General features: G+C 42.3%; 1 protein-coding gene across 5 annotated transcripts in view; it reads right to left on the bottom strand.

Moving 5' to 3' along the window:
* The window catches only part of LOC124410795 (tyrosine-protein phosphatase 99A-like), a 307,496-nt gene that overhangs the window by 15,972 nt on the left and 268,118 nt on the right, over positions 1-23,406 (bottom strand). For 3 of the 5 annotated variants that reach the window (XM_046889412.1, XM_046889413.1, XM_046889414.1), the window contains exons 4-6: positions 13,001-13,182; positions 6,333-6,520; positions 5,712-5,826 (exon numbers count right to left, since the gene is read on the bottom strand). In XM_046889412.1, the coding sequence (XP_046745368.1) occupies positions 5,712-5,826; positions 6,333-6,520; positions 13,001-13,182 (485 nt within the window). Of the gene's footprint in view, positions 1-2,479; positions 2,959-5,711; positions 5,827-6,332; positions 6,521-13,000; positions 13,183-23,406 lie in introns of those variants that run through there. The other 2 variants (XM_046889416.1, XM_046889415.1) reach the window with 2 other exon arrangements.

Below are 23,406 nucleotides of genomic sequence, written 5' to 3'. Positions count from 1 at the left end.
TACACGCAATTTATGACTAAAACTAAGCAGGTTTTGGATCGGAATTTTCATACTTGGCACACTTCGTTGTTTAAAAATCAGAGTTAACATGGACGAAAGCATCCTTCTGCCGCTTTGGTACATAACCTCTGATTACACGTAATAAATATGGCCGGCGCTGGTACTAAGATCACCAAAACCGGTACATCTAGTCTTACTAAACTTGCATGTATCAAAAAGCTGACGTCGACGTCAGTGTGAAAATCAACTATGCTTCTAATCGATCTCTAATCACGGTAAATCGCAACAACAAGTCCCAGAGACGATCGAGAAGAGAAACCTGCGTGAAATCTGTGAACGTAGAGTGATTTATCGGAAGTGATCGATCAGCCATTGCGGAGAGTAGTATCTATGGCTGTATTATAGAGAACCGGATAATTTATAGGCTTGTAAAAAGTCCAGTTCTCTTTGGGTGACTCGGTGACTCGGTGACTCGGTGACTTGACCTGCGTGTCGGTGGCACTGCTGAGCTCGGATATCGCGATTGTAGGTACGTATTGATCGCGATCACGAACAGCCGAGGGTCGGGATTCGGTCCCCTGTGCAATGCGATCGAGGTGTCATTTACTAGCGTGAAACTTGCTCGCCGTTCAACCCTGGTATGGGACGTGATATGTGACGGAGCATACCAGTCTGAGAACAGCTCGGCCACTCGCCGTGCAATTTATCTTGCACACACGTTCACGATAATTATTATTATATTCGGTCTGCAATACGGAGACACTTTTTCCCACGCTCTCACAGATAATCTCTGCACTGTTACTTCTAGGCTTGGAAATAACCACCAAGTTTGAATATATTCGAAGGGTAAGAGCAGTCCACGAGAACGATGAACTCGCGGTGATTACACGGGAACGTAATTCCGTGAATCAGGTTGGTTAGCATATTTTGATGTCTTCATCGAATTATCATGTCTTCTTTTCACAATTTCATCTATTTGTGGGATACGATGAGGCTATTTTTATTATCTCGAATTTTGAAACTGGCTAAACATGATAAGCCTGAAATTTTTGTATTTGTATTGTTGATGTAGATGAGTTATTTTTGTGGAAAAATATATCACACCGAGAAATCCTGGAATGTCTGTGACTATGGAGAGACTCTGGTTTATCTTTAGATTCTCATTCCGTGTTGAGGGCTAAGCAGAGACAGAAAAGAAATAGCCTAAATGAGAATGAATACAAGAAGAAGCCCCTGACGAGGTATTAAAAGTCGAAACTAAACGTCGAGACTGAGGCATAAAAGTGCGCTTAGACGTGGGCGAAGCGGATGATCGTCTCACGATCAGAAGGAAGAAAAGGAGGAGAGGAAGAAGAATGTTTCCGTACTTCCAACAACCGAACAAGTCCCAGCTTTTTAGTCTGTAGAGTTATCAAATTACTATCATGGATGTGCAATGAGCATGTATATTAAACTGTTTTAAATTAGAGTGATGTTTTATTTTTCTTGCTGGAACAAGGTACGAACGTTAATGTTTTCATAGCTAAAAATCATCTCATTTCAGCTTTTTTTGGGAATTTCACGAAATAACTGTGCCATATACGAGTTTGACAGTAGGACTCTTCTGTTTAATATAAGTAATGTCATATTTGTTATCGGGGACCTGACAAGGTCGGCTTTAGTCCATCTTTTTTGACGTACGGTACCAAGAGTCCTGATTTTGCTAATATCTGGTTTCTGGATGCTTCGATGTAATACAAGCTATTATTACTTGCGAAGGTAATCCAATCATCTACAGGATTACATCCTTACGAGATACTACTCACTATTATACTAGAAAATTCCACAAAGAAACTGGAATGAGATTTGTTGTTTGATATGTTATTTATAATTAGATGGGATTAGTTATTCGGGGGTTTTGGGGTCGTATTTGGTGACCCAGCAAACCCCTGAGTGTACGCTTTTGAGCCATTTTCATTCGATCCGTTATATTAGATCCGCCATTTTGAGTTTTGAAAATTTCTCAAACCTGACGCCATATTTGAAATCAGTAATCTTGAGAGCCCGTATGTGTCTAGTTTTAAGAAATTTTACTACAAGGAAAAATGTATACTCCAAAGGCTTAAAATCCATTACTTCGCAACGATTCTTTGTACGGAAAAAACTAACGTTCAGACCATGTTCTGGCAATAAAAAAAAAACATCTCCCTGATGTGAATAGTCTGACGTATACACGTGCGATAAAACAAACAAGGAGCTGCGGTCCGGGGAGAATTGTCACCATAAGCCATGCAGCGATGTGAGAAGAGACACCGTCACTGACAATGGCAATTGCGGTAGTGATGCGACTGCGTGGGTATTGTAATCGTCGATAATGTGCGATAAAGATAAATCCTAGATGGCGGAAACAGTTTCCTACAGTAGACATCGCAAAACAAAGTCGGAACTTCAGTTCAAGCACCATGAATATCGGTTCGCTTCTTGTTGGCTCGATTTGTACCTTTCTTTGACGTGTTTTTGTCATCCGACAACGATTGATTCCCCTCCAAAACCCCGAGGTATATCGTAGTCGGCGCCATTCCGGTAGTCGTCGGTTGATCCTCGGTTGTTTCCTCCGTTTGGGTCGAAACCGTCGCGTCGAGGGCGAACAGGAAGAAGCAGATCGCGGCCGCAGCCCTCGCTTGAGCACCGCTGACCATCTTGGCCTAAAAATTTTCGCCCTCCTGCCAGCTGCAGCTGCGCCGTGCTGCTAGAGCAACCGGCCGAATATCTTTCCGATAGCCCAGCTATTATTTTTTTTTTCACCACTTCTTCACCCTTTTTCGAAATATTTCTCTGTAAGCTTACTCTTCTACCGTCTCACCAATTCATCCATATTATATTCCTTTGTACACTGCACACTGCACTCGAACAAGAGTTATTTCCCTGCTTATAGTCACTGTATCTAACCGCGATAGTATTCTATCAGGATTTATTCATGGTTTAGCCCAATAATCATTTTATAAAAGAGAATTATTTCATGTAGATCATTAATTATTTATCTGACGGTGTGACAGAAAAGATTTAGTCGTTTATTGGCAATCTTTATCGTCGTGATGGTGAAATTACATTTATGAGAAATACATTATAAACTATGTATTTAAAAGAGGAAAGGAAAAAAATTAAAAATAAAGTCTCTCTAGGCGTATAGCTAATTATTGATTGGCATTGGCTAGATTTCAACTATCATCACGTATTTCCAATAATTCAAGTCTTTTCTCTGCGATAACACTTCGAGATTCCAGCCCGTTTCGATAAGTTTGACAGACAAACTTTGTCAGATCGCAAGAGATTCGTTACATGTTCGTTGAATACCGTCGTCACTCCTGTCTCTCGTTTACAAAGGATTTGATGAATCTTTCTCTCTCCCTCTCTTTCTCTCTCACTTTCTTCTTTGTCGCCCGCACGGTTACCGCACACGATCGATGACCTCCCCGCGAAAAATCTCCTCTCATTTACGACGTCCGTTTTCGGTGAATTTTTACCTCGTTCATCGGTTATCATCGGGTCTCGTCTTTCTGTAAATCACGCAGCAGTTTCAGGCGAGCTTTTCTCCTCTCTCTTCTTTGTTTCACTGTATCGAACAGTATCCTCCTCGATTAGTCATTGCGGCACAGGCTCATCCACGACGCTCGCGGCGAGATTACGCTCGTTGACACATCCTGGTCCGCAGAGAGACGCCCGGCTCGTCGTTATAGATCACACGCGCGAGGATGAACGAGATCAGCAATGCGCGCATGCAGGAACGACGTTGCAGCCTGACAGCAGCTGCTGCATTCTGCACCGAGGGTGAAAATCATTGAAAACCACACCACAAAGAACCGATGCTAACAACCTCGATGTTCTTCACACTGCACACATAATAAGGATACCGTTTCGCACGGTTGCTGCGGAAGAGGATCAGCGGATTGAGGAACGATGTGTATAAGATGATCTTTTTTACACTACACGCGTGCAGTGAAACGTTGATCACAAATTGTATTGAAACTTTGAACTAGCGGCGTGAATACCGGGGCGGATTTTAATTTATGGCAGTGGAGATTTGCGCCCGTTTGATTTCCCATCAAGCCGAATCAAATAACTGGCAAAAAGCCTCGGCGATCGGGCATTATTCGATCCTGCACTGGCCGGAATATGCATCAACTTCGTCCACCACCGCCGCCGCCGCCGCCGCCGCCACCGCCGCCACAGTTTGCCCCTTCACGGGTTTATAATCGACCCATCTCACATGCAAGGAACATCGAGCGCGCACACAATCGCGATGATGCCTGCGACCCATCGGCTCGGCCCGAACGTCACTGCGCACGCCTGCCTATCCTGGGTTGGTTGCTCTTTGCAGGTGAACAACACCCTCCGTCGGTAAGGAAGCGACGTCGATGCGCTGCCCTTGTTCGAAGAGTTTGGCGTGCTAACGACGTTTACCGAAAAACGGCGCTCGTTGTTTGTTTACAGACCGCCGCTGACCGACTCTGACGATGATTGTCCTCCGGCGAACCGTTCATGGCGAGATAGCGGAGGAGCGATCCTCCGTTTACTCCTGCTGATGGATATGGCTGCGCTTCTTCGGGCTTTCTGAGGTCGGTCACTGCACTGCGAACACCGCCTGATGGCCTGGAGCCGACGAAAGCGATTTTTCTACAGCCTGTCGTCTCGCCGCCGACCTCGTTCACGGTCTTCAGTAACGAAGGCAGGCACCACTAACGCGACGCGACTGCCGCTCGACCAGACCGATCCTATCCAACGACCCAACAGCCGCCGGGTTCCAGGGCTTGGGGGGTGTTAATGTCGGTGCCAGTGACGTACGTCTCGCCCCGAGCACCTCGACCCGTTTTACAAGTTTTCAAAGGCCTATTCGAGCCCTTTTCTGCCTCGGAGTAAGAGGAATTTTTCAAAATCGGCAACGTTATTGGTTCAGATTTTGAACACGGTCAAACGTGCGTCACCGACACGGACCATTGATTTTTCATGAAACAAACCAAACAGTCAGCACACCGTACCTTATCATTCATTCAAAATCGCAAGCTTTTCGCTTCAACTCGATTCTTCTTTGCTAGTCAGTTATCGAGTGATTTTACTGCTCGTGAATCGGGCCCTGAATCCTCAGGTACTTCGGTGTAAAGTTAATTCCTATTCAGTTCCGTTCACTTTTTAGAGCAGTGGCTCTATCTGTGGTCCGCTGAGGAGCTTGACTAGTCTGAAGAGTGTTGGAACTGGGAAAGTAGTAGGGACCCTCGCTATTAACCACTATTCCGAAATTCACTGGATGGTTACTCAATGGTTTCCGTATTGTGGTAGGATTTTACGCTATTTAACAAGGGGGCAATTATTCTGACCTATCGGCACTCGGAAAATTCACTGGCCTACCATCCGCAGAAAAAGGTACCGCTTGTCGGTAAATGTGAGGTAGGGATATCACCTAACCTCCTATCACGTATTGTACCCACTGAATTGTGTCGGCCGAATAGACAGTGTTCTGCGTTACCGTCTCGGATGAGTTGTAGGTAAAGAAATTCGGACTTATGCCGCTAGAAGCGTGATTGTGAATTACAACAATTTCAGTGTTTTTTTTAATTCATGTTATACCTGGGGGGTTAGTATTATTTTTTGTTTTTTTCTTGTTTTCAAGTGAGCAGAGTTCAAATGCGAAAGCGCATAAAAGAACCTAGTGAAATTGTAATGAGACGTGAACTTACCCCCTTCATCGGTCATCACCAAGACTGTGGTGGACGGACCCAGGCCTTCGGGATTGAAAACTTGCAGCGAAACAAGATACTGCGTGTAAGTTTCCAGGCTGTGAATAGTGTGGCTCTGAAATAAGAATGAATTCGATGAACATCGCAAACGAGAGAATCTGGCCTCTAACGTGTCAGAAAAGTGTGAAATGGTGCTGAAGTTTCAGTTATGCTGTACAGTTATTTGGCGCTATGGTCAGTGGGCGACATCGTGTAATTACTTAATTAACGTAGCCAGGAGGTTGGAAAAGTTGAAAGTTAAAAAAGAAAAATTTCAGACAAAAGTTGAAGCCTGTGAAATAGCGTAATAATTTTAAAGTCAGCCTAGCTGCCCGGAGGCAAAATGTAAAACATGTTTAGAGAATTCGAATGTTTGCGGGAGTTACCAGACCCTTTTTGGTAATAAACAAGGCCTTGACCAGTCTGACCCCTGAACCCGACCCACACGCCCTGAGGCAGTAATGTCACTAACGATGTTGTCGAAGTCCATTGTTTTAGGCACAGTAAGGAAGGGACAGTGAGGAACATTAGGCGCGTCAATAGTTGGATCATTGTTTTTTTCTTCGTTTTGTTGCCGCTCACCTCGACGTTCGCATCACGTATGTAAATTTCCTTGACATCTTCGTTTCCCCTGTCACGTGGTTTGTAGGCGATACGATAGCCCAGAAATTCGCCGTGAATGGTGTCCCTGTTCGGAGGTCGCCAGGTGATCAGTATCGAAGTTGCCGAAGTATTGTGCGCTGTTGTGATCGTCGGCTTTCCGTCAGGTACTGAAACAAAATAGTCGGAACTGAAGTTCGGACGGTCAAAGCTTGCAGCGACTGGTCGTGCTGAAACTCATTTTGTCATGTGTGCAAATAGACCCGGCTCCGCGTTAAAAATAGTCCGACGGTTTGAGCAATGAGGCACATCTCTGGCTTAGCTCTACGCTTCGCCGTTACTATCACACTTGTCAGTCACAACAATCAAATTATGAAACGCAAGGTCTAGGATATGTTGTTTGCCGGAGTTTGTTTGCCAAGCTGCAAATGTGCATGCTGTCCCGACTAATGCGAAGGGGCGATGCAACGCAGCTCACTGCTGAAACAATTCGAGGGCGAGGGCATTAAAATGCAGACAGGTGCGAGAGCATCCAAGCGGCGAGACAACGCTGGACTCATTTAAACTACTCCTAACTAGAATGCTCGTATTAATCTACCGGCGACCATTTCCCTACGCGACGTTGGTTCCGCTCTACTTTATGGATGTACACCTGCAGCCTCGTAACTAGGCTTTTTGATGCCGGACACCTTCCAACAACCAACTTTCAGATGGGGGACGGGGTTGAAATTTAGAATTCAAAAAGTTCCGAGAGCGCCAAATTCCGAATTTTTTGGTGTCCAAACTTGGAGTAAATAAATCAAACTTTGACGAAACATCAAAGTTTCGAATGGTCTTAAACCCGACGCTGAAAGTTCCGAAAGTGCAGAATTCCGAAAGGACAAAATGCCGAAAGGGTATAACTCCGACAAGTCAAAGTTCCGAAAGTGCGAAAGTGAGAAAATTCAAAACTCTGAAACATCGAAATTCCGAATTATCGAACGTTTTCAGTTTCGCGAATATCTGGCTTGGTGGAATTTGACCACTTTGATCTTTCTTTGTTTTGGATTTTCGATATTCTCACGTTCGGACAGTATATTTTAATTTTCGAAACTTTTAATTTTCTGAACTTTTAACCGGCGGGTTTCCAACCGTTCGAAACTTTGTTATTTCGTAAAAGTTTCATGTTTTTACTTCAAGTTTCGCTACCAAAAAATTCGGAGTGAGGCGCTTTCGGAACTATTCAAATTCGAAACTTCAATCCCACCCTTCAAATGATTCAGTACAATATCTGATGAAACAAACTAATAGCAGTTTTTACATAATGCGTGAAAAACGAGGACCGCCAAGTTACATCATACAAATATGCAGAGCATATAGCGGACCAAGAGAAAATTATTTTGGTACTTTAAAAGATTGTGTGAACATTTCTGAGCCTTGAGTATGAATTTGTTCGGACGTTTTTTTTTTTTTTTTGCTGGATGGATGGGCATTGTTTATCATAAAGTGAGAAACAAGTCAATTTGAGAACTGAAATGAATTTCGTTGACATCACTTTGTGTATTCTTGTGCAATACATGTGCTATGATATCCTGCAGAATCGTGTGATGTTTCGGATTATTTCCGCTGCCAAAGTCAGGTTCAAAGAGCGAAACTGAGGAGCCCGACGAGGCAATCGGAAGTTGGTCTCTCCATAGACTAGAGAGAAAAGTGTAAGGCTCTCTGGGTATGAGAGGTGGATATGTGAAAATATAACCGCAATTGTATTTTACGAAGCTTTTCTGAACGTTGCCCGACCGCGGAGCGTGTATTTGCCTCATGATCGTCAATTTTTACGATACTCAAGTGTATCGTGAAACTTGTTGACTTCCCTCAAACTAGCTAGACATAACCCCACATTTGTACTTTCTTCTTTCCTGTCTGTAGGGATTATGCCGAAACAAATGGCGCCAGTTTCGTGCACCGAACTCTATCTCGAATAGCCGATCCGTGCGGCTGTGAATTTGTTAATGAATGATCCTTCGGTTGGAAGTAATGAGATTTCCTGCAGTGGATGATAAATCGAATCTTCATCTTCGCGATAATCGTTATCAGTTTAGAATATTCAGCGTCTGTAGTATAATCGTTTTTGCTAACCACAGTTATTTATGTGTTTATCGTTCTGTTGGGGGTAGAATTCAGATGGTTTTGCGAAACCATTAATCAAAAGTTTATCCGAGAATTTGCCTTGGAGTGTTTATCTAGTGTATATTATATGTACGAAAGAAGCAAAGAAAATAAGCACAAAAACGTGAACGAAAACTAGCGGAAAAAAGGCGAAGCTATACGGGAGGCTGCAGAAGTTATTCCCAATGGGAAAACGGGGGTTCAAACTTTCGTCTGGCTACCCGACCCTATTACTTTTAAGAAACAGTTGACGGTCTACGTGTGTAGCTCACTTCGCGGGGCAAATGAAATTGCGGCATAACCATGAGGTTGCGTATGTCAGGTGAAAAGCGGTGGGAGGTTAAGGCCGGTGTTAAAGGGTAAAAGAAAAGAGAAAATAAACCGCCGCGCGGACTTCTTTCGAAGTTGTTTTTCTCTTCGGACCTTCTCGGAGACTACATGAAATAATGTGAAAAGCTGAAATTACGAGGGAAAGTGGAAGCCAGATATTAGAAATAAACTAGACCAAATGAAAGAGGCCGTAGATTTGAGCCGGCTGGCTAGCCAGCGGCCATTTTCCTATTTACTAAACAATTTAACACCGTGGTTTAATAAGTGTGAAACGTTGCCTTTTACTGCCACATCCACATCAATCTGTGTTAACATATTATTACTTTTCCTGTCCGTAGCAGCGCGTTTACGACAGACGAAGGGTATAAGGTATATAACACAGGGAATTTGTTGGTTTTATGAAAAGTTTCAGCAGTAGCTCGAGCTTTTAATATTATATTTTCCCGCCAGGCCGCGGACGCGGTAAAAGCACATTGCCTCAATTCTCCTGGCATTAATTTAATGATCAAAGAGCTCGCAGCTCGAACAATGAGATTAATCGAAAACGCCAACTTGCACATGGGTTTAAACGCCGGTCACGTAATCACGAGAGTGTTAAGAGCCAAAGGCAACCAGCTGGCGGTGAAATTGTTCGATAATTGATCGTTAAATCGGGTCAAACCGGTAGTAAAAAAATCACTTGTCATTAGCGATCCCGTTCTAACAACACCTGCAAACCTCACTCGGTGTTTAATTTGTAAACAAAGGTGTATTTTCCACGATTTTCACGTTTTTCAACGGTTTCTATTTAACTTCCAGATTGCTGTTCGTTTTTTCCGTTGTGTCCATGGAATTTTGAAAATTTAAACAGATTTTCCTGGCATGGAAAATAGCCGATGCAAGCAAATGAATTTCCTTTGCAATTCATATTCAGGAGTATTTTTTTTTTACCATATCACTATGGTGACGGAGGAAAAAGTCCGGAGAGAATCCATATTATAAGAATTGGACAGTCACACGACGTGTTGCCGACTTAAGTGGGTTCTCACATCCACCTGAGTTATAAAAATGCATAAACCGTCGCTAGGCTGCAATGGCCTAGGGATTTAGGGATTCCTCCCAGGGGTTGAGTGCGATTTGAGTCGGTGCAGCGCAGCATCCAAAGCTATTGATCCGCCGGCAGAAATTCAGTTAAAGCTATCAGAGTTCCCATCCCTATCCATGATGCTCTAGGACCTCGCTATATACAATACAAACAGGACAAAGTGTAGCTGCAGGGTGAAATTAGTTGCAAGATTCCCTGCAGCCCTTCACTCATTGTCAGAGAAAAACGTCATTCCATCAACTAAATGTGGGAATTAAATATTTATTTCTGTCAATTCGACGTCAGTTGGTCTGACAAAATGTTGAGTTGATTTCAACTAAATTTTGTTGAACTAACAGATCTTGAATTGACTGAAAATGTTTAGTTGATTTCAACTAAATTGTGTTGGATCAACAGATCTTGAATAGATTGAAAGTGTTTAGTTGAAATCAACTAAATTTTGTTGGACCAACAGATACAAATAAATGTTTACTTCGCCGCCCATGAGAACACATTAAATTGATTCAATGACGTTTGTCTCTTGGTGTTGAGTAAATATGCCATTTAAAAACACAATTGAATAATTACGGTGTAGCAATGATGCAGATAGTTATGACGACGATGATGTGGGAGGAAGAAAAACGGGATAGATTGATGAAAACCTCGCGCTGGGGGATGACTGCGCTGAACGTAGAGACTGTAGCCTCGGGGCAGGAACACGTGTCCGTGTAATTGATGGTTTCCACTTTTATTTTCACTTCTCCCTTTTACGTTTATGACCTCGATCATTTTTATGCATTTCTCCTGTGTGTTCATACTTTTATTTTCTATTTACGTTACTTGTACTTTTTTTTTTCTTCTTCTTCTTCTTCTTCTTATTCTTCGTATTATATAACTTACAGTAACGGCCTATCAAACTGTATGATAAACATTTAAGAAAATATTATACACACACCTAGAATATCACGATGCTTGAAGGGTCATAAATTTTAACTATATACTTGTATAATAATCACGTTTATGAACTATAAGGTTTCTTAACTGCTCAATTTTCCACTGATATTACAATCGTTGATGTCTGCCTGATGAAATTTTTTAATTTTTTTTATCCCACCACTATAGTGATTATTTTCAGAATATGCCGATTTTCCAACTAAAATCATTAAAGTACTTCTATCTTGATAAATAATCTATCTTGCTTCAAGTTTGCGTCAGTGAATCGGTAGCGGAAAGAAGATCGACGTATATGTATACTTATTGGTTCCGAGTTTCCCTATATCTGTTGTCGGAGTAACAATAAAGAGGTGGTAAAATAAGAAGTAGATCATAAGGCGCGGACCGTCCGCAGATATCGGTTTATTGTGATCATCCAACTATGAAAGCAAAACGAAAGGCGAGTCCTTACGACGAGGACGACGAACGTTTCCTATCTCGGAGTTCGGAGCTTTTGTTCTTTTTCGCAATCCGGCCAATATTATCTCTTCCTTTCTCTCTCCCATTCTTTTCCTATGCATGTATATCATGTATATACGTATATAACTATATATATATATATTATATACATATAACGGTAACTCGCTTACTTATCGTTTTGCCCTTAAGCGTCCTAGGAATTTGTTAGGAGTTTCCCCTGCACTCTGACTTTATGGCTCCGTTCTAAATAACATACTCCTGAAAACTGCTTTACCGACGGGAAGAAACAAAGGAACTAAACACAAATACGAAGTAATTTTTGCAACCGTACGTTCAAACGTTGATATCGATTTTTATCGGCGATATGGCGTCCCAAAGCTTGAGATTGAGGTGAAATATATCGAAGAAGAAGAAGGAGAAATAAAAAAAAAAAAAATAAAAAGAAACGGATGCTGTGTAGGCAAGAAAGTTCGAGATGAAAGTTTTTCTTTCAGCCAATTCATTCAGCCAGGCTTCTCGCCGACTTGATTTGAATAGTAATTATAAAATGAGATGCGAAACGGACGTCTTGGGACGGTAGAATGAGAACACACTCAGGTATTTTCGAGAGAGAGAGAGAGAGAGAGAGAGAGAGAGAGAGAGGAATTAGGGCTCCACCGCAATCGTTACCCCCTGCTTTTCTCCTCCCTTTGCAGTTTCACCCATTTTCTCAACTTTTTATTATTTCTATACTTTTCACTTATTCATACGGTGATGTAGACGCTTATAGATATTCGTGAGTATATATAGAGCGAGACTTTGAGAAACTTGCGAGATTAGAGAACACCCCCTTAAGTCGCGGGTTACGAAAGCCGAAGTAATTTTCCAACTCAATCACCTGCAGGTTTGTGTATGTCCTTAGATATATCAGATTACGTCAAATTCCGCGAAATGCGAAAATTGTTTCGTCACGTCGCTCAGCAGCCTTGAGGTGAAAATAATGGACGTCACTCCCTGCATAATCAGAAGAATGAGCGGAGTGTTACAGGAAATCCGATAAAATAATCTGTCGAAAAAAAAAAATCAACTATGCAAGAAACAAAACATACCGTTTTTTCGTTATTTCACGGCAATTCGTCCTTAGATTAATCATTTTCGCACACAAGTGCAAAGAGACTCGAGAATCTTTTCTGGCGAGTAATAGACGCGCCTAGATTTACCCTTGCTGGGATTTATCGAGTATTGCGTGACGCTACGTGAGGTGCTGTTAGGCAGATGCCAGATTATACCGGGGAGACAAAAAACACGAGAAAAGAGAGAGAGAGAGAGAGGAAAAATTTGAAAAAAGCTGTAAAAGTTTTCAAGTCTGTGGACAAGAGCGATTTAAAATAAGGGAAAAAGTGAGAGAAAACAAAATATTCGAAGTTATTTCACATTAGAAAATTTTCTCGGAAGCATAAAAAATGTCTTATCTTTTTCCTAGATTCGGTGTTTCATTCACGGAAAAAATTCTCAACTTGGGTGCATATTCGTACCCCAAACTCATAGATAATGGTAAATTCTTATAAGAAAAAAGTTGAGGGTACGAATTGACACCCAAGTTGAGGGTTTTTATTTTCTTTTTTTTTTTTGGAATTTCATTCTTTATTTCTTGCCTCGGACTATTTTGCCGGATAAATTATAAACGTAGGCTTGGCACAAGGGTGAAAGAGAAACCTACCCTCTCGCAGAGTGACCATGTAGTAGGATTCTTTGCTCGGCAAGCTGCGTCCCATCGCGTTTACAGCGGCAATACGAAAACTGTATACCGTGAATGGGATCAGGTTTTGAATCGTGTAGGTCGTATCGTTGGTCGGTGTCTCGATTCCGCCCATCTCGTCCCACGACCCGTCCTCACCGACCCTGAAAAGAACAACACAATCCATATAAGTAAAACGTCACTGGACATCTCACGGTTATTTTACTTTTCTTCTACTTTTATTTTTATTTATTTAGTTGTTTTTTTCTGTAGAACCTTTCAAACCTGTGCCAACAGTGCGTGCAGGGTGAAGTGTACGGTGTTGTAAAATTTTACGAGCTTTGTCTTCTCGAGCAGAAGATCCTTCGAGTCTAGAGCTAAGAATGAAGGCGAAAAGAAAATACTGTAATGAAGGGAAAGTTGATTGTACGTTCCGTTGCAGTCTGTGTAAATGTTGAAAATACTTAATTACCCGCAAAACCCACCAGAATTATAATGATATAATATTATCTGGATACCCAGTAGTATACGTGTGTACCTACATACTGAAATTACTAGAAATCACGGATAGAAAATTATTTTCTATCGTGTGCTCGCTTTCTCTGTTTATTGTAAAAAAAAGTATGCAATTGAGGTTGAAAATTCCCTCGACGCAGGTGCAGATGAATCGAACATTGTGGTCACTAGTCATAGAAAATTCGGGGAATTTGTAGTTATTCCGAGAATTTTGTGGCGGTATTAAAATACAAAAAATTAAGCTTCTCAATAAAGAAGCAAAATTTTAAGAACAATTTTTTCATAGCATACTTGGTTCTATGACCATTAAATAGATTCTAAATGTGTTTCTGAATACCGATTGATTCGAAGCACTGATTTATCAAATATACTACTCCAATTGGCACTGTGGTTCAAGTTACAGTTAGGGAAAACGATAATTTGGTCAGATAAAGACAAGTATTCTTATATTTTGTATAACCCGAGCCTGTTTTACGCGTGTTTACCGTATACAAAGTACTCGTTTCTATGATGGACGAGTGAGTTTGCGAAAGTGCATGTGTGGAGTGCAGAAAAAACCACTTTCAAGTCCTAGGAGTTGAAAGTGGTCATTTCCGTACCGCGCGCATGCGCTGTCGCGAACAAATCTGACGTTACGCGACCGTAACCTCAATTTCGTGCTTGTTGAAAAACGCGTAACATACTCTCGTTATATAAAAAATGGTGTGCAACAAGGAGGCAACTGTCTTTTCGCCTCGCGTATTTGCAATAATCGTATTCAACTCATCTACAAATTATATTGCAAACTCACGGTCGGTTCGAAAAAACCGAGTCTGTCTATTTGTTGAACAATATACCTACTAATTCTCGCCCAATTTAGGTGGCCATCGCCCCGTCCAACAGCCGTTCTTTCCTTTGAATTTGTAAATTCTCCGTCTTTCGTCGGTTTTCCAGAGGCTTGTAACAACCCTGGTGGGACCTTGGAATGGGATTCAGCTCGTTCCGGGATCCCATGGTCGGGGAAATTGTCGAGGGAGACATAGACCGCGCGACCGTGTGGTGTTGGATTAATCAGAGGCATAAGTCAGTAACTGGGATAGTTGTTCTTGCTTGAGTCACGGGCTCGAAGGCAGCCAGAGCTGTGCCATCGAGTGGCGTCTACGCGAAACCAGTGAAACCCGGAGCAGCAGCCGCTACAGCTGAATTGTCGAGGGCCACGGGCAATTAATAATTGAAACGCGGGCGGAGCTGCATGAGCACACCAGTCGAGAAAGGGTTTTACCGTCTTCCGATTTGCATTCGCGTTACCGCTTTGCACTAATTAATAGTGGATATTAATGGGCACCGATTTGTTACGGAAAGTTTCTAGGCGGTGCCGCCGCGCCGGTCGAGATAATTGCTGCAGTTTACGCTGTCCACGAATCTGCATTACCTATACCGACTTGAGACCACCAGCTTCGAGCAAACAAAAGGAAATCAACACCGCACTGGCTGATTCTGGGATAAAAGATTTTTAGAAATACATCAAACTTTATTATCGTGGAAATAAAATGTTAGGTTATGTTATTACTGGTACTCTGTTTACTTTTTCTCGAGAATGAATCACAAGACTTTTACGATTTTAGTCTCAATCGGTATGGTTCTTCGGTATTTCGATCTGATTAAATTTTAAACGTAATCGGCCGACCTATTCCCAAGTTGTGATCAAAAACGTTATACCTTTCTGTTACTAATAATGACTCGAAAATTGATGATAAAATTTTTAGCGAAATCGACTGAGCTGGTTTCGGAGTTTTTTGTCAACGTGAAAATCCATTTGACAAAAGTAATCAATTTCGCAAATAATTATAGGAATATCGTGAAGTTCTGAAGAATTGATCGGTCCTTTCAGGTCAGTCGAGTTTTCTCTCGCTATTTCAGGCTCGCGTGTGCCGCAGGCTATTTAATGCAGCGTTCACCCTTTAAGACCGTTGGCTAATGCCTCTAATTCACAGCACTGAAAGTACTCGCTGAACGACGAACCCGTAATGGACACGAGGAGGCTGAAGACGTATCGTGCAGTTCGATCGGTTCGAGGGGCTCGATACGCGTCACGTGTCGATACACACCTAGCCCATCCTTCACCGGTACATCCACACCATACATCGGAGGTTAATAACGCTCAGTGGACTGCTACTAACGTCAAGTTCCATTAAATGTGGCTTTAATAGACCATCCCTGGTATTAGCTGTCTCATATATGTCGAGGGGTCGGTGCCGGCTGCGCTCTACATCATTTACGCATCAGAGTTTTAGGCAAAGTGTACAGCCATAAGTGTCCATTGATCGTTTCCCGTAAGCCGGAAAGAGTTTGATCAACAACAAAGTGTAGAGATAATCCAATGCCCGAGGGACTATTCCACTTATCGGTAAGTATAACGTCCACGTTGACGATAACATCCACCGTAACACGGCCGTTTGATGGGTATCCAATTTTCATTAAATTATGATGCTAAGGATTTAAAAATTTACAGTAGCTAGAGCAGTGAATTAACAGTTCATTGTGATTATGACATTGTTACAGTTTATTCGCTGGTAGCGTTTTCTCATCCTTTAACAGGCAGTGGGACGTATAGGTCCCACCTGTTTGGTCCCAGTTTTTTTCACATTTCTAATCCATTTTTACACTTTTTAGTGGAAGTGTCACTTTTGTTTTATTTCATTTAAAGAAAAGACCACGATATCTACAACATAAGTTGGATTACCACATTTTTAATCATTCGATGACGTGACCGTTCTGGTTTTCGATCCTCACGACCCGCAAGACGAAAGGAACCATCAAACTTGTGCGATGTGTTGTTTAATGTTATTCCCTACCCTCTTTCCAGGCAAAGGGTACCAACGGACAGTGTAGGCGATGTGTGTATTTAGCCAGCACTCAAATCAATAAAACATGATTAAAACCTTAAATACACAATGACCAGATCGTTTAGAGACACTCCAGGCGCGCGGGAGGGTGGCAGATGTTGCACACCTTGTTCCACGTTTTTCACCAATGTACGCCATGATTGATTGCACCATGCCCACTCCACGGCTGTGTAACATTCATGCCGTTAAAACACGCCGGAAGAGGCTTCATTAATTTTCAACGGAAATCAAATTGCTTTGGGGATACACGAGCAGTCTACTAGTATACTTGATTCCGTTAGCAAAATTTCAAACACTTCGCGTCACTCCATACTTTCGTCTCTCTTTTGCCGCTCGTTCGGTTATTTGCCAAATAGAGAGTACCTACCTATCCCATTCACCCCGCTTCATCGTCCCGTTGAAACTGCTATTTTATTCAATCGGTTCCATCGCCCACAAACCGTTATTTACATACTAATGAGAACTGTTGATCTGTTGGTTGAATTGGACTGGAACTGATGCGTTTTATATAATAAATTCGATAGTAATCATTGACACTTCTACTCATGGTATTAATCCGCACACAATACGGTAATTTATCAATTGGAATTCTAGTGCTTTTGCAGAATACAGCGACTGTTATATGCTGCAGTATGCCAGGAAACTTTGTAGCCAGTCTTCGAGTAGGTACGTAATTAAATCGGATAACGAGTCGTGATCCATGATTTTAGAGTCCGCAGATAAATGGTCATGACATGACTCGTTGTAAGTGCGCGTGTTCTAAAAACTGCGTTTCATCGTCAGAGAAGGATAAATTTTTCGGTACACACTGCAAGTTATATCAAGTATGTCTTATACGTTGATGAAAGAAGCGAGAGGGGGAATTTTTATAGCTAGGGGAAATCCTTCGGTACGAAGAATGTCAGTTACGTGAAGAATCTGGTTTATATACACACGCCTCTTACTTTATTAATAATCCCGGGTGGAGGTTCAATTATCACGGTCAGCTGTAAAAGGTGTTAAAACGATCTCTTACGGCCACCCCATATGGTTCGGGGATTAATCTCCTCGACGAGGAACGTTTTTCGGTCATTTTGCAGGGGTGAGCATTGTGTGTCCTGCAAATTGGTTAAACCAGGAAGTCAAAGTAGTTCCCTTCGGCTACCGAGGCTGAGCTCCGCTTCGGATTTCGCGCCCTGTGTTAACCGGATTCATCAAACGGTCAAACCCGGCGCAAGTGTGACCCCTTGAGAACGGTCAGTCATCATCCCTGTTTGTCTTTGCTAGAGCAACATTAAGATTTGCTTCAAGGATTACAGGGGTGAAATCGGTGACTCCAGTTTAGCTCAAATACCGCGCGCAAACCGCTTTGCAGCTCGACACTTCTTTCATATTGATCCAAATTTTCCGAGAGTCCCACCCGGCGGCAAGAATTTATATACCCCATTCACCTCCCTTCGTGGAGTTTTCTACGAAATTTTGCTATGCAAGGCGGCCAGTCCTTCATCTCATTTTACCGAGACTCGTTCGAGGCTCTCTTCGTCGCTCTCTTATCGCCCACCTTCTCAAGAGTTCGGCAGAGATGCTGGCTGGCATTACTTAGGTGACACGACTTCTCGTGTTACTTCCTCAATTAAAACTTCTCCACTATCCACCGACCGCATTCCCAACCGCATATTCTTACTCTGCTCTCTGGGTAGGTATTGGAAGTATGAGCTGAACCATTGATCAGAATTCTCTTTTGTTGAACGTGTCTAGCTTCCCGATATTGAAATGAAAGACCTCGACCTCCACCCCCCCGCATGCAACCCCTGATTCTCTCAAGATTGAAATCTCCCTTATTATCTGTTATGCATTCCGGTTGGAGTATCGTCACAAGAATTTCATCTTCAACATTAATTAGCCAAACTTTGGTGGAGCGGAAACACATGTCTGACGTGATGGTATCTGCAGCCTCCAGCTGGTGCTCCTCTGAAGCCTAAGTTTCACTTGGTTGTAGGTACGTTTAATTGTCTGTCCGTTGCCTGCGATTATCATAAGCTCCTCTGTTTGGGACAGGTCAAAAGTTGGCTCGGGGCTTCCGAATTTCAATTACTTGGGGGGTTTCTTGGTTAGGTAGGTATCTGATGAGTTTCGGAACACGCGGATCTTCGATGGTTCAACCAATGGGCGGCTATTTCCGGATTAAGCTTTCCCTTTCTTCATAGCGAACGGCAGAAACGTAGAAAACTAATTGCAGGTGCAGCTGTCATTCATCAATCGCGGTTTCATTTCCATCATTAGCTCACCCCGCGTTCGATTCGGCTACCGCATCACATATGGGCTATAGATTACGATCAATCGGTCAAATAACTGTCACATTCGTTCCTGCCCGCGTTACATGGCATGGATATCGTGCGTCAAAAGCCGGTGTGACTACGCGTTCGGGTTTATACTAGCAGCCTCGAATAGATGCTTATTCGTATTCGAACGCGACAGTAGAGATAATATGCTTATCGAGGTTTGCCGTTCTTTTTGATTGATCAGTGGAAAGTATTTTTCATCACTGTACTGACGTGGAAAAAAGCAGAAATAACAATTGTCCTCATATTTCTTGGCAAAAATGTATTCAATACCAAACCTTATATGGGAAAAGGCAGGTATTATTCATGGTGTCCGGTGGTCCTGTAAATTTCCTTGAATTTTGCTTGTTTCCTGTAAATATCCTATTTCTAATGTCCTTGAATAACCTGAAATTGCCCTGGAAATGTTCATATAGGTGATGTTAGTCTCGGCCATGGAATCCCTGTGAAAAAAAATATGGAAGCCTCAACCTAACCTCAACTTTCCGCTCGAGTCCTGATATAGCAGACAAGGTGCCGTTTCGTTGGGCCAGCAAAGCTCGCTAGATTTCAGGGTATATAATGATATCGCAGTAAACCTGGCGGCATAAGCCGTGACTAGATTCCTAGTACGCTCTCCATAAACTAACTTACCAGTTATACACTTCTATAACTAGGACAGTTAGTTTAATACGGGGTGAAGTAAGTTACTCTTTGCTTCGGGCCCTTCGCGGACCATCGCCATTTTGAATATTAGTTCAGGATGACTACGGATCGAGAATCCATGCTTTTTTGTCGATTTTATCACAGCAAAAAAAAAATTTACGAGTTCATCTTTACGTCAGCTCACAACAATCCAACGGTTTCGTCCAATTTTGAATCGGAAAAGATCAGTAGCACGGTCACTGCATTTCACCGAATTTTTACAGCACGACGAACGGTGTAGTAGTATTGGAATTCCGTTAGCGTGACGCGGTGCAGTCAAGACGGTTCCATTCATGTTATAATATTACTCGCAAATGTCGGAGGGAAACAATAGTTCGTCAGAATTTGAATTTAAATCTTGGTTCGACGTTTGAATACTGATAGGAAGAGGTGGAGGTTGAGCCCGGGGTCGAGGCTGCACAGCCAGGGTACATTAAATTGATTCAGAACTCAACCTCGAGTCCAGAGAAAGGATGAAGGGTTTAAACCAGGGTGTAAACTCAGATGTGGAAAAAAATCTGCGTCTAGTTATTCCCCGAGTAAAAATAGCGGGCATAGTGGTTGGTGGAACCTTTGACGACTTGACTCACATTTCCCGAAGAAGGTCTCGTCCCTCGACGATATACCCATATAGCTATACTATGCCCTTGTACAAGGGTATATCATCCAGAAGAGGAGGAGGATAAGTGCGCTGAAGGTGGATGAAGAAAACAGAAACTCGAGTTACGGGAAAAAGGAGAAAATTTCTTTCGTTCTTCGCAGAGAACTGAGGGAGAAAGAGAGAGAGAGAGAGCGAACCGGCCAGCTACGAGTTAGTTGATACGTCAGATATACGAAACTCCCTTGCTCTGTATCAGGAGAGCGGTTGGAATGGTAGGACGATCTATCAAATGTATCGCGTTTCCAGCACTACATCTGAAAATCGGGGCTCAACGCTTCTCTAGAGGATCCTCTTCGTCATTGGACAAGGAGTGTGTAACGTTTAGCGTACACGGTATTCAATTTATTTCAACCGACTCATTCACAAAGATGTCATTGAAACCCCAAACATACATTGGCCAGATTCATGTGCTGGAAATTAGAGAATCACCCGCGCGTGGTTTAATGTTGTACATTGCAACGCTGAAAGGTTTAACAGTCCGATTTCAGGGGTAGAGTTTAGGGACTGGAAATTAGCTCACTCCATTAACGTTGATTCAATACTTTTTGATACTTTGATCTCAAGATAGTCACCCGTTGAGTAATTATCAAACTACACGATAAAAAGAGGAATTGTCTTCATGAGATTACAAAGAATGGTAATTATACGAATAAAATGAGTCATTATTACTAGATTTTTAACAATTTGAATCGTTTTGAAGATAAAGATCCGTATCTGAACTCTCGTTTGTAATTTAAGTATTAGTTTTTCTAGCATTATTAGGAAAATCATCCCTGCTTACGAATATACAAATTAGGTAAATACTCGATACGCGACTACATTGATTCTCCATTCATCAACCTCCTTGAATTACGAGCATTGTAGTATTGACAAATCGTTTTAACGAAGGAAGAGAATCGTTCGAGTACCTTCTTACCTAAAGGAGATAATTAACCCGGGTCTCTTTCAAATTTATTCGCTTGGCTAGTCGTCGATACTGCGAAGCTTTAATAAGACGAACTTTAATTATTAAGCTGCTGGCGGAAGTGAATTACTGCTTTCAACTTCGGTATGGTGTTACCGGCGTAAGCCTCTTCGCTCCTTGGGAACTCGTTGCGGTTCTGTATAATACCTTCGTGAAATTCAACTAATCCATCGAAGGCTTGAGTTTTGCGAAATCACTCAATTGCCGAGTCGAGCATTTTTCAGTGTCCATTGCGTCGTGTTACACGGTGTAATTATTCGCGATATAATGTAAATTATTATCGTTAGAAATAAATTGATTGAACAAAATCGTGAAAATTGAAGGAATGATTCATTTCGGAGAGAGTTACCCCTCTACACACGTATGCATGTTTTATGATTACGAATCTGGAAATGGATTTAAAAAATTCAAGATGGCGGATCCAGTATGGCGAATGAAAATTAAAAAACCGCCCGAGTTCGGAAAAAAAACTCTGCCGAGGGATTTTCGGGGTCGCTGATTACGAGTGTGATATCAGATTTTGAAAATTCAGTATGGCGAAACCACTTAGCGACGCCGAAAACTCCTGCATACAATTTTTCGACCGTATTCAATCAAACTTGAAATTTTCGTCGGCCATATTGGATCTGCAATCTTGAATTCTTGAAATCTGATTTCAAATTCGTAACCATCGACCCCAAAAACCGTGTGATACTATCCTTCTGTAAGACTTAACTCGATACAGTAACATGTGACTCAAAGGGTCTAACACGAAGTGTAATTCCGGTTGCCTGTCTCAGGCGCGCGGATCGTTACGCGGTTAAAAAAACTCGAAGTACATTCAAAAACGAAGAGTGATGCAAGCGCACGAGGTTAGAAAGGTGCGTCCGGATACGGGAAGAGATGAGAGACTAACTGGAAAGCAGGGTGCCGCATATCTCGGGCTTGTTGGGTCGGATAAATACGGGCTGGAGGATTGGGTCAATCCCTTGAGAATTTTGAAAGCGCGAGAATGACGTCACAAGCCAAGATGATTTATCAGGACGTTTCCTAATACTTTGCCGAGGTACCTGGGTGCTGTTGGGCGGACGGAAGACGGTGCTATCCATGGTTGCAGATGTATGGGTGGTACATTTGTCTTTGCAAACGTGTCTTCTCGCCGCTTCGGGGGAGGGCGGGAGATCCGTCGTCGGGTCAGGTTAGGACGGAGGATTTCCACCTCGAGGAGAACCGAGAGAAAGGGCGAGTCGGCCGTGCGCCTCAGGTGTGTGTCTCACCTAGCAATTTGGCGAAAGGACCCTCTTATTTGGCCCTTATTCAATCTCGAGTGCCGTTTGTGAAAGAAATCGGCGTCGTTTCACCGGGGAATCTTTGCTCCTACATCTTGTCACTTCTATACTTTTCACTTTGTAATCTTTAAACCGGCCGCTCTCCTCTCATCTTGCAATCGGTTTTTACCATTCTGATAGATCTTCGAATAAGTATTTTCCGATTTACCTCGTCAATTCAATTCATTTATCACAAACATTTCACTCAGTTTAACCACAGTTTCAAGTTAAGATAGAAATTTTTTTGGTCATAAAAAATGAACCGGTTTAACTGATAACCTGCAGTTGTTACAAATGTGATATTGGGAGAAAAGATGTGACCCAGCGATATTATACATACACTCCATTTTATTTTATCCCTGGATCAATCATCCTGTCGCTTATCGTAGCGTGAACTCTTCTACAAAAAATAAAAAAAAATAAAAAAAATCTCCAATTCATAGCCTAACGATACGGAATACATCATTTCCCGCTTCGAACGGATGACATATTGTTGCTTTTCTCCGAGGCTCATTTATTCTATCTGTAAATATAGATTACGTATAAGCATATGTGGAAATATTCTGACGAACAAAAACACGTTGTACGTATATTGATTGCACAAAAGTGTTTCAGGTATAAAAATTTAGTATTTAACGCGGAGGTTGACTTTTGGAGAGCTAGGATAGTTCTGAAATCACGTACAAAATAGTCAAATAAACTTGGCGAGTTTCGTTCGTGGCGATCCTTTGAAATTAATAAGCTTCTTGTTGTCTGGCTTCAACGAGGCTTTACACGTATGCTCTTCATCGCTGCACTGCAGGGACCTGACTTTATTAGGTCAAATTCATTAGGTAATTTGGTAGTATCTACCGCCCGAGGAAACTCGCGTAGGAGAAACAGGATTCCGTACGAACGCGGTCGTTCGTCTGTGTGTTTTTCCACACACTGAAAACATGCCCTGCATGTCGGGTCCTTGGTCCTCCCGATATCCAAACATCGGCACATTGCTTCTTCCGCTTCGAGAGGGCCCACAGATTTCACCTCGACACTGAGTTGAAGTGGAGTTCT

The sequence above is a fragment of the Diprion similis genome, chromosome 10 (genome assembly GCF_021155765.1).
Source record: "Diprion similis isolate iyDipSimi1 chromosome 10, iyDipSimi1.1, whole genome shotgun sequence".
In the NCBI taxonomy this organism is placed as follows: Eukaryota; Metazoa; Arthropoda; class Insecta; order Hymenoptera; family Diprionidae; genus Diprion; species Diprion similis.
This window is presented reverse-complemented; position numbering and strand designations above follow the sequence as displayed.